General features: G+C 40.4%; 2 protein-coding genes across 3 annotated transcripts in view; one reads left to right on the forward strand and one right to left on the reverse strand.

The window, feature by feature from the left end:
* LOC118414075 (delta(14)-sterol reductase TM7SF2-like) overlaps positions 1 to 8,034 on the forward strand; it is a 25,788-nt gene extending 17,754 nt beyond the window's left edge. The window contains exons 10-14 of one of the 2 annotated variants that reach the window (XM_035817844.1): positions 2,739 to 2,819; positions 3,581 to 3,895; positions 4,832 to 4,875; positions 4,940 to 5,021; positions 5,877 to 8,034. In XM_035817844.1, the coding sequence (XP_035673737.1) occupies positions 2,739 to 2,819; positions 3,581 to 3,895; positions 4,832 to 4,875; positions 4,940 to 5,021; positions 5,877 to 6,037 (683 nt within the window). In that variant the 3' untranslated portion in view covers positions 6,038 to 8,034. The remainder of the gene's footprint in view (positions 1 to 2,738; positions 2,820 to 3,580; positions 3,896 to 4,831; positions 4,876 to 4,939; positions 5,022 to 5,876) is intronic. The other variant, XM_035817852.1, reaches the window with a different exon arrangement.
* On the reverse strand, positions 6,635 to 10,621 carry LOC118414222 (dnaJ homolog subfamily B member 1-like). Its single transcript, XM_035818112.1, has one exon. It carries the CDS (start codon positions 9,634 to 9,636, stop codon positions 8,575 to 8,577), a length of 1,062 nt encoding a protein of 353 aa, XP_035674005.1. The 5' UTR covers positions 9,637 to 10,621; the 3' UTR covers positions 6,635 to 8,574.
* Between the last annotated feature and the right edge of the window lie 1,853 nt (positions 10,622 to 12,474).

Here is a 12,474-nt window from a genome sequence, read left to right on the forward strand (position 1 = left end):
CCTTTTTGTAGATAACTCCACAAAAATTTAGATTAGCCAAGGAGGTTGAAAAAGTCCTTTTTAACCTCCTTGGATTAGCTTAGACAGCGTAACTTTGTACTAGGGTTTATTTACAAGTAATGAGGTTTATACTTACTAGTACAAGCACAAGGTGAGTGAATGGATATTGTATGTACATGACCAGGCAGACGTTGAAGACAATCAATCACCAAAGCGGATGTACTTTATATTTCGAGTCTTGTTTAGAAGCAAACTTTTTGATACACATGTCAAGCTTATTGCATATTTTGTATCAGTCGGAAACCTGGGGCTTTAATAATGCAAATCCTGTCGATCGAATTGCTTCGAAACTGATGAAAATGCCTTTCTTATACACTTAGCCCTACACTACACTTAGCAGAATGGGAAGTTCCCCATTCAAACGGAAGCTTCTCTCAACCAAGTAAATGTGCCAAGCCTGTTTGTCTTCTGTCTGTTACGGCAACAATGGCTGAATACACATTTCATATTGAAGGACAGACGGTTGCCATCTACAGTTATTATGTATAAGTCTGACTCCTGAAAGGAACATCAAGATTAGCAAAATTATGAAGGTCGGTCTCGTGACTTTGTACAGAAGAATATATCGGGTGTTCATGTTTTTTGTTAGCAAAGAAGTGTGTATGATATACTAGTATTGTGAATGTCTCATGTGTCAGAGCAAGGAGGTTGGTCAGACATGTACTAGTATCTGATTGTCTGATCCACCTGCACAATTGTGCCAATTGGAAGATGAGCCAAACAAGACTAGCTTCTTAGTGGGATTTTATGTGCCATCTGGGCAGTAACATTAGGTAATATTACTAATAATGTTATCATTGTCTATTATTATTCTCTATACTTGTTGAACTATTTCAAATTAAACTACATTTCTCAATCTTGGGACTTCGGGTATTCGGCCCCCAAAGATTATAGTGGACTGATCGTCAGCTAACTGTTTGGATACAGGAACAATCCAAGGGCTCTGGTTGGGTAGGGGTGTTTGAAGAGTAGGTCCAGTCTGGAATAGAATTTGTGGGAAAATGCTTTTGACAGTTGCCAGGCCAGAGTAGTAATTGATGGTAAGACTTTCCCGTCTGAAATTTCAATTCTTGAGATAATGGAGTATCTTTTTTTCACTCTCCCATACCATTACACATGACGTTATTAATGGTATATATTACTCTAATACTGCAACAGTGGTCACCCCTGTAGGGCCGGGGAGGAAGTGTGAAATTAGGTCATAAACAAATGCAAAAGAAGGGAGGAACAATGGGTGGGGATTTCAGGGCAATTATCACTCTAACTACTACATTATTACAAGTTTCCAGTCCACATTGGGTCATTTACATAATGAGAGCAATGCAGAGGGTTGCAGTGCCAAGTCTTTAATATATAACAATAGTCTTTTGGAGACAGTTTGGCTGGCAGACAGAAAGACATTAGTTTATATAGGGTAGCAATTGTAAGAAGGCACAAAAAGATTTCTCACTGTTATGCTCAGAGACACCCATGCAGCTGTGTAAAAGGTATATAGTAAAATAACAATTCTCCTTTTGTATTCATAAGGTGAAACACAACAGACAACAAAGGACCACTCACACTAAATAGATAATTGACAGATGGTGATTATTTGAGTGCACTGGCACATGAACCTTATAGTCTCTACTGAATATCTATTCTCCATGATGGTTATCACGAAGCATTTTAAAAGTCAGGGCCCTCACAATGAAAACGGAGCAGAAAACAAGTCCATTATACGACTTAGTACTCTTAGTTAATTCACACCTTATAATTTGCTTGATGATTTTGGAACACAAACTGTTCACAGCGAAGTAGCTGTATAAAATCTGGTATAAAATCTGGATGATGTTGAGTTTGTGAGAAAGATACCATTAGGCTGTCTGCTGACGAAGATACACCATTGACTATTGGACATATTTTTAATATTTAAGCTGCTTCAGGATGTAAAGAGGTGACCATTTTCAGAATACTACCACTGAAGCAATGACTGTTTTACAGTCAACAGTCTGAGGGGATTGAATTGTGCCTTATAATCATCAATCCAAGTCCTTTCTGACTGTGAAACCGTCGGTCCATGATATGGACCCGAACGGTCCAAATCATGACCCGAACGGTCCAAATCATGACAATTCACGCCTTTCACGCCTTCCCTCACATCTCTCTGAGAGGTGTGAGGGAGAATTTTACCTGACATTTCTATCCCCGGGGATGCAATTTTCCCGCGGGAAAGCATGTTTTTTGACATTGTATTCCCTGGGGTTGAGAGTTTAGACCCGACGGGGTAAGAAATTTACCCTTCGGTATCCCAATCTTGCTCCGCGGGGAGACCTAAAAGATAATCGGGACGCTCCAAAAAGACCGCGGTCAGCTTGCATTTTCCATCAATGATATCTTACGTTGTGAACATTGTAGAATAATTATTTTTATATCACTATACTCAGTACGCCAAGAGCTACGCACTGATATCTCACTTGAAACTAGAGCATCAAGTTTGGTTGATTTTCCAAATACCAACTGTTTTTACTGATATAAAATGACCAGTGATAATTGATATAAGAATGTGTAACTTATTTGTTCATTTTATTATCATACTTTTGCTGTATAGCAAAGCGATGGTGGAACAATTTTATGTCAACGTCTTATATTGTAATCTGAATCAGTAACTGAAAAATATTGTCAATTTTTGATTTTTGTAGTGCTCGGATTCTGGATTTTCAGAGCATCCAACTCTCAGAAGAACGCCTTCAGAAGGAACCCCTACGATCCCAAACTGCAGGGTAAGTAGAGCCTTTATGGTCCTTTGTTCAAAATGTTGTACCTAATCAGGGTAACACAAGTTTTAGAGATTCATTTGCCATATGAGAAAGTCCGGTTGGACATGCACTTGCCTGATCAGCACTTTCACTTGCCCAGGGCAATCAGGTCAAACCCTGGGTCCTACTATCCTATTTTATTGCAGATGCAAAAAGTGCATGTTGTTGTATTGTTAGAATAGTGGGTAAATCTTGCGAAGTACAAGGCTTTGGAAGTTAAGTTGCAGAGTAATCTTGCTATATTTAGAGTGTTGTTAGAGAAATAGGGAGTACAACACGTGGTATTCCGTATCACCCACAGGTACCGGAGGACAATCAGACCTGCGGGAAGGCCGGGACGGGGGGCGATACCGAATACCCCGTGTTGTATTTTGTTCATATTATGCCAACCTGAGCAAACTCAAGTTTATCGCTTGAAAAGAGCATAACAGGTGACATCAATGCACATCGCGTTACTACCTTTATTTGTCATTTCGAACAAAATAACCACGCAAACAGTTGAGCAGCTGTATGAAGTATTAACAGCATGCAAGCAGTGCCAATTGTTGGAATCAAAGTATGAAGCCCTGGGCTGTACTGAAAAATACTGGCCAGTTGGAACACCGATATTGAATGTAAATACGGACCGGGTATGACATAAGGAATAATGATACCTGTACGATTTGTCTATCTACCAGATAGAGGGAGATGTGTATCCCTCCTAACCCCCTTCACTTCTCATTCAGTGTCTACCCTTGGGTCTGACTCCCCAGCACGTAACAACACAGCCTCCCCGCAGAGGATCCTGGGAGACATGTCCATGACCCTGAGCTTGTCCTCTGATTCCCTCACGGACGTGAGCTCCCTGTCCGACCTCGGCGACCTGTCCCTGGGGGGCACTAGCATGCGTGCCAACCCCCCGTCTGTCTTGCACAACGACACCACTCTCAGTGACGGCTTCTCTGATGACGAAGGCCTTCTCTCTCCCGATGAGGGTTTTGTTAGGTCTGGGGATAGTGCCTTACAGGAGAGCAGCTTTCTGTCCAGCCTCTCTAACCATGGTAGGAGGTTTGTTTCTCTCCTAGGCACTGGTAGCTGGCATTGGTGGAGGGGAAGCATGCTTAGGAAGCTCACTGCATGCTGAAACCCAAGTACGCTTCTAACCCATTTCATCCCCACACTAGCCCAACAGAAGCTGCATGCCACCCAGCGCCCTGTAACACAACTAACTACGTTCAGTGCAAATAAAGTTCTTAAGCCTAAATTTGTGCCATCGTAATTATCTCTGTTATTACTTTATCAATGGTATTATTATATTATGTATAATTTTATAGCTTATTTGTTTCCCCTTTACTATGATAGCATATTTGTTATGATCCTATGTACATTCAAATGTCAAGGACCAGAACACAGTGTTTGTTTCGTCAAAAAGAAAATGCCAAAATTTTCATGCGAACAAAGCTTCTGACAATAGCTGTAATTTCAGCACTTTTTTTGGGGGGGGGGGGGGCACCCACCACGAAATCAGCCAAGGTTCTCATTGCACAGAAACATGATCATAACAAGTGACGTATCACTTAAAGGGAAAATATGCTAGTTATATAACACCCGCCAAATAGCAGTTATTAAAGCAAATGAATATGATTGTTGTTTTAGTAACTGCTATTTGGCATGGCAGCAATGTCAAGGTGGTCCTTGTGCAGAGTTTGTCACTAGCACAGACGTGATCGTATTTTGAATATCTTTATGTGTACCATACATGATGAAATTCACCCATTCTAACTTTGTTGAGTCTTTCTTAAAACTTGTAGAAGATGAACTGACCAAAAAGCAGTTACTCAAGTGACTGGATATGATTTTGACTGTTTCCAAAATCATATCCAGTTGCTTGAGTAACTCCTTTTAGGCGTACCTTATTACCTGGATGTCTAACCGTCATTGATTAAGAAGATGAAATTTGGACCTTTTCCTAAAATGTTGATATGTCTTTTGTGCAGGCCTTGAGAGTATCCCCACCAATGTGACCAACAAGAGCCTCCTGGTGTCTGGCTGGTGGGGCCTGGTACGCCACCCCAACCACCAATGTGACCAACAAGAGCCTCCTGGTGTCTGGCTGGTGGGGCCTGGTACGCCACCCCAACTACCTGGGAGATCTCATCATGGCCCTGGCCTGGTGTCTGCCCTGTGGTAGGTGTTGTAGATAATGTAATCATAGCTGCTAACCAATCAGGAGCCACACTAATCTGTGGTGGGTGTTGTAGATAATGTGATCATAGCTGTCAACCAATCAGGAGCCACACTAATCTGTGGTGGGTGTTGTAGATAATGTGATCATAGCTGTCAACCAATCAGGAGCCACGCTTTCTGTGATGGGTGTTGTAGATAATTTGATCATAATTGCTAACCAATCAGGAGCCACGCTTTCTGTGGTGAGTGTTGTAGATAATTTGATCATAGCTGCTAACCAATCAGGAGCCACACTATCTGGTGGGTGGGTGTTGTAGATAATTTGATCATAGCTGCTAACCAATCAGGAGCTACACTATCTGGTGGGTGGGTGTTGTAGATAATGTCATCACAGCTGTCAACCAATCAGGAGCTGCATTTTCTGCGCTTGGTGTTGTATAGCTGATACAATTACAGCTGTTCACCAATCAGGAGCCACACTTTTCTGTTTGGTGTTCTATAGTTATTGTCATCACAGCTGTCAACCAATCAAGAACCACACTGTCTCAAAGATGTTAATCGAGTACTAATATAAAGAGAAGGGATATCCCTGTGGGAACTTCTCATAATGTTAAAAGAGGAGTTTGGAGACTCTTAGTGAAGCCCAGACCATCATATAGTACCAGCCTTGTTAAATACTTGGGAAAACTTTGTGGAAGTCAAAGTCATTGATGACATAGTGATTGAATGTCTGTGATCAGTATGTTAACATGTTTGTTCATTATGTATGATCAAAGTTCTGAATCAGGCATTACAAAGATGTCAGACTTCTAAAAGAAACTAAGACTACATGTCATACTTTTTTGTTGTCGTCAGGTTTCAACCATGTCGTCCCCTACTTCTACGTCATCTACTTCACCATCCTTCTCATCCACCGGGAGAGGCGCGACCATCTCGTGTGCAGTAAGAAGTACGGCGCGGCCTGGGACAAGTACTGCGAGCGTGTCAAGTACCGCATCTTCCCGTACATCTACTGAGCTACACACACGGGCTTTTTGTTTACAGCAAATGTCTGTGCTACGCCTAGAAAAAAATGTTTGTGTTTCATTTTAGCCGACCCTAAGGAAAAACCTGCTGACCAGATTATTTCTGATGGACCACAGGTAAACGGTATGACCTGACATCTAGGTGACAAAACTGATTTCCTATGTTTCACTCTCTGTCGACAGTTATTGCTTAGGAGTAACTTACAACTGTGCAGTAAACATCTACCAAAAAAAGTTTAAAAAGAAAAGAGAATCCCTACGTACCAACCCAACTTTTTAAGACTTATCGGAAACACAATTTTTTTCTTAGGCCTTACCATAGATGTCTGCGTTATGGCATTATTGTACATAAACCAATAGGTGGTAGAATGAAGTGTCTTGATATGATTAGGTTCTAGATGTTGACTTCTGTTTTTGTTTGACAGTAGTTTAGGAGAATACCACAGCACTCCCACTGTCTTTCATTCAAGATTAAAACTCTACTTTTGTGTCATTCCAATAATAATAATTTTTTTTATATCATGTCTGTGTGAGATTTTGTACTTAATCAGGGTCACAGGTTTCACAGATGAAAACAATTTTTAAGACTTTTCCAAAGAAAGGTTTATCAAATATTTTTGCTCAGGAACTTTGGTGAGTGACATGGGGAAGTAACAGTCTCATCTTTGAAAAAAAATCTTTTGTAAATATGTAATGCTCTTTCAATATTTGAAGAATTGTGACTTTTGTGCTTTAAGTTTTATTTTTTTGTGATTTAAACCAGGTGATGTTTGGTGTGTATAGTATTGTGTAAGTGTCAGTTTTCAATATTGCTTCTCAACATTGTAGGTAATTGTTTAGCAAGGGCCATAGGAAATGGATCTAACAATGGTAAATTCAGTTATAAGTGTAAGAATTGACAACTAATTGCTGATATTGGCAATGTGTAAGAGGTATTTTTATACAGTAATCTTGTATGAGTATGGAGGCATGTCTTCAATGTGAGAAATGTTACAGATCGAGGGAGACAAGTTATAAATGTACAGTGTAGCTGGCAGTCAAATTAAACCACTGCCTGCTCTGTCTCAACCTTTTGAACCTGACATTCCATTTCAAATCAGTAGGTGGCGCTTCTGTCTGTTGCTGCTTTCTAGTCAGTTTCTTGCTTGGTCTCCTTAGTCAGAAAGACTTAACCAAGTATCATATACTAGTATGATGCACCACAAGGTTTTTAAGGTGTTACCAGCAAATAGCTGTCTGTTAAAGGACTGGGAACATTTCCCCTGTTTTGACTTCTGTAAAAGTGTCAAGGAAAATTTGTCCCAATTTGTAAAAGTGTCAAGGAAAATTTGTAAAAGGGTCAAGGAAACATTTCTCCCAATTTCGTAAAACTGTCAAGGAAACATTTCTTCCAATTTCGTAAAATGGTCAAGGAACATTAGAATTTAAATTTTATTCCAATTTTATAAAAAGGTCAAGGAACATTAAATTTTGTTCTAAGTTTGTAAAAGGGTCAAGGAAATGTCCCAAATTTCCTCAATGTTGTTAAAGGACCAAAAACACATTTTTGCTGTACATGTATATATCACTGGATTATACCTGATGTGATAGTTTTGTAATGAGAGGAAAGACATATGCATAGCCTGGAACTTGTCCCTTTTAAGGTTGATCTGTTGGTTATTAAGTTTGTTATTGATAGAGCCAACCTGAAGATGGACAGGTGCCAGGCTAAGAGGTGTGCCTGCTTGGTGTGATAGAAGAACAAAGAAGGCAGGGGTGTAATTGTCATCCCCCAGATATTGTTTTATATAGCAATGCTTTTTGCATGACTGACATTCTCCAGAAGACCAGGTTTAGATGATAGGAATGCCTATTGTTTATGTTATCCATAACTGAGATGAACTAACAATATGTTATTGCATGATGCATGAACTACATGGTGCTCAGTTTTGAGAAATGAAATGGTAAGACTTTCGTGTGGCTTGTTTTTGAATAAAGACTGAACAAGATGATGGACCCAATCTTTAATCTAGATAAGAAATACAATAGATAAGAAATAAATGGAAACTTGGCAAAGCATGAAAGGTTTCTCCACAAAACTTTTATGATCTAAAATAATTGTTCTCAAGGCACAGTATTTTATACATGTAGATCATATATAGAGAGAGAGTACTAGATAGAAGGATATGAATTTTTGATGTCCAATTTTCCTCTCCATACTCTATTAAGTATCTATCTCTATATTGCTGGTTAAACTACAGTCAAACCTGCTCAAAAAGATCTCACAGGACGGTTACAATATACTAGTAGTTGCCAACTTGGTAAGTAATACCAATGTGCCACACTAGTGTCACTTCTACTACACTAGTTCACTTTTTGAATACAGGAATTTTGTTGTCAGTGCTACCACTTGTCACTTCAACTCTTGTTACAACATTTTTGGTGTCTATTTCGAAAATTTAGCAATCTTGTTTTTTTGCCCCATCTCATTATTTTTGTAGTCTACAGAGAATGCTGTCCTTAAAATTTACCTACTATGGCCTTACCTACTATCCACGTTGTTTACCTTTGCTAAGCGTGTCGCGTATGAAAGTTCTTCTGTCTTTCATCTGTCTTGTCGGAAGTCTTGAGGTGGGGAAATACCCCCTGACGTCCGGTATGTCTGTTCCTTTCCTTCCGTTTTCCCGCCCATCCTTGTGTATGTGAAAACTCCTCTTGTTGAAGTTTATATTCTCTTGCATGCTCCTTGCTCGTCCAGGAAAATCGTCGCCGTGTTCTTTGCTAAATGTCCGCCCTGTTTTGTGCCTTTCTCGTTGGTTTTCCTTTGCGCGATTTTCTCTGTCATAAGGTGACTCGTGGTCGTTATGATGATCTTTGCCAAACGCTCTTGGTTCAGCGGCAAAATGTCGAATTTTCTCGTTGTTCCGTCTCGCATCTCCGTTCATCTTTTTCTGATAGAAAAAGATGTTCTTTTCGTGATTCGGTCCGCCGTTTACTTCCTCGCTGTACATCTGTCGAAAATGGGTTCTTGCTCTTTCTCTATCAGGGTATTTCTCTCCCATTTTGTATTTATCTCTGCTTCCCTTCTTTTGAGTAGGTAGATCCCATGGCTCAACAAAGCGAAACGGGAAGCCGCCATCTTTCGGACTAAAAATGAAGAAAGGCAGCGATTTGGGTCCCCGTGGTCCGTTGTTGGCTTGTCTGGCGAATTTAAAAAGCATCAAGAGCTCGGCGATAATTTCTTCGATTTGAACGTCAAACTGGCCTTTTCTGAATCGTTGACTGTCAGATGAAGCCTGACCTCGTTTGAACTTCTCTAGTCCACTGTAGCCATCTTTGTCGTACACCGCCCGTAGGTGCTCGTCTGTAAGCACTTCGTACGCTTCGACGATCTCACGAAACCGGGTCTCCGCTGCCGGATCCTTGTTTTTATCCGGGTGGTGTTCGGCCGCCAGGCGTCGGAAGGCTCGCTTGATTTCTGCGGATTTAGCGTCGCTGAGAACATCCAAGACCTCGTAGTAATCTTTCTTATCTGTTACACAGACTCCAGTGCTGAAAGCACTATACCCTGCCAAGAGGAGAAGAAGCCAAGAAACCGAATACGGACGCATACTATTGTTACACCGACGAGTTCTGATGATCGTAGGCTCTCTGAATTCATCAGTTCAAAACATTTGCGATTTACAAAAGACAAAGCAAACATAAGAGCGTTCGCAACATACTACTAGTACCGTTCGGCAACGATTTGTATTTCAAACATGCTGATTGGAAAGATGGTCGTTGTGGATGTATCGTTGGGCTGAGTGGACCGTACCGTTCCGGTGTTTCTCGATGCTAAAGTGGCCTCTATATTTATTCATAATTGTCGCCACGGATACCGATAAACGACGCACTGGAGTACTACAAGTGCATGTCTGGACATCCGGGTAACTCCGAGTATATTTTGCCATGGTTGTGTAGGAAATTTGTTTTCCTTTTTTTAAAGGTTTCCTTTTTTTCAGCATGAAAGAAAGTGTTAGGTAAAGAAAGCACTACAGTCAGTTCAGTCAATACACTACAAAACACGTGACAATCTTTTGTTTTACCAGTGTACTTGTAAAAACGTTAAACGGGTAACGCTAAGACATTTAAGTGACGATGTCATGATTTTCGCAAACTCTTTCATGAGAACTTCAGTTTTTTTCTACGTTAGATTTTAGTACAGTAGAAGCCAGTTAATTGCACACGGGATTAACGCACACTTCTGTTAATTGCACAGAATCCCCAAATCCCAAACCGGTGCGGTCCAGCTGGATAACTTCGCATTATAGCATCAGCCGGATAATTGCACGGCATCCTAGTACGCTAGCAAGTGGGGTGTGCAGTTAAACGGCTTCTACTGTATCACAAATGGATAAAAATAGAGAATGGCCCGAAAATAATTCCAGAGAGAAAAATACATTTCTTTACCATTAAGAAACATCACCAGCAAATGATAATAGGGATCATATTTGTGAAATAAGCTTTGCAAACATGAAACATCCATATCTGAGTATGTTCATCGTTCAACTGTGACGTTATCGAAAGTTTCTCGGAGTAGACTGATTATTCAGAAATACTTCAGACATGGCTTCACAAACTCAGACTTAGAGGTTGATTTACTAGTAACTTACTATGTAAAGACCGCAGCAAGTAAATTTTATGGATGACATCTCTGCAGACTGCAAAAGTAGTGAGATAGAGGCGAAGAAAAACAAAGTGGGTAAAAAAAACAAGATGGCTAAGATTTGAAAATAGACACCATAAACGCTGCAACAAGCGAAACATGGTATCACAGCCAACCAGGCATTCAATCCTGCATCCACGCAAGTACATAGTAAATGTGACACTGGTGTGGTTGACTGGTACTGGGTATTACTTGACAACCATACTCTTGGCTTCCATATTGGTGGCACTTTTACAACTATCCAACTGGTTACACTTCTACAACTACAGTCATGGTTACCTCATTAGTGTCACTTCTACAAGTTCAATCACTAGGTTATAACGTAACATATTTGCTCAGTTTCAAGTTGGCAATTTCTAGTCATGTTGACTATCTCCGAAGAAGAAAATAATTTTTTTTAATCAGGCAAAAACTAAAGAGTGCGCTGATGTCATCCATAGAATTTACTTGCAGGTGCCTTCATAACACACTTATATTTGCGTTTAGCTCTTTCGTCTGCTTCCAAATTAATGAAGTCTCAGATGATGAACAAATAGCCATGTTCAGAGTTCCGATCTCCCCTTAGGCCCCCTTTTCACTAGTCTGGCGATCGCACCGCGCTCACGATGCCACGTATTAGGATATGTGCAACCCTCTTTCATACTGGGTATATTACGCAAAACGGAAAAGTGTGACTGAAAAGACAACAATAAGGTTCCTTTCTTTTCTATACAATTCGTTGAGCGATATGTCAAATTTTAGGTCACAGAGACAGCGCGACGAGAACGCCGTCTTAGTGAAAATAGGGTATTACTACCTGTTCACCATTCGTGTGTTTAGATAAGAGAAGAGGTTGAAAAAACATTTCAAATGCGGTAAATGCATATATATGATGCATTGTTATGGTTTTCCTTCAAATCCAGAAGGTCACTACTTCTTTTCTGATCCCTTCTTGACGACAACCATTGTTTCTTCGATTGATCGGAATATCATTTTGTTCTTATCCCCAATCACAGACGAATTTTGTCGAATATACTCCCGGGCCATTGACTGTATTTCTGGTATTTGGGAGACGGAAGGAGTATGAGTGATGAAGTCAAGAAGCAGCATTCCTGACTCGGAGCCCTCTTTAAAACACTCGTTGACGTTGAGGGCAACTTCTATGTCGTTCTCAGATACGTAACTGACGCCCATTGCGTCAAGGCACCTTTTGACGTCACCGGAGAAGCGCAAAGCCGTGGCCAAGCGGTCACCTTGGCCGAAGTCCTCCCACATCTTGAGTTTCAGCTTTCCAATATCTCCCTTCTCTGTTGGTACGTCAAACAAAAGAAGCTGTGATGTGCATAATTCATACCTGGTGGCACGTTTATGAAGGTTAGACATCCAGATTAACAATATCCAAATTCAATTCAATCTCATTTACTTCCGGACGCTGAAGAAGAGTGATGGATGTCACTCGGAACGTCTTCATCGAGTTGCAGAGATTGATTTGCATTTGAACATACCTTATAGCCTTCACTTCACTTCATTATCGCTTTCATGCCACAAAGTATGACAATCCCCACACTGTGACGACGTGTATCATATAAATGAGTCTGATATGTAGCTGGCATGACTCTTACTGTGAATATTTCCTCCCTTGAAAAGTTACATTACGTTACATGTATGAAATTTCTATCATTGAACAAATTTCTATTTGCATGCGATTATGCTCATCAGACCCAAGCTACTTGCGAGGCAAAAAAGCACCAATTTCATAATAAGT

This window comes from Branchiostoma floridae, chromosome 1 (assembly GCF_000003815.2).
Source record: "Branchiostoma floridae strain S238N-H82 chromosome 1, Bfl_VNyyK, whole genome shotgun sequence".
Lineage (NCBI taxonomy): Eukaryota > Metazoa > Chordata > Leptocardii > Amphioxiformes > Branchiostomatidae > Branchiostoma > Branchiostoma floridae.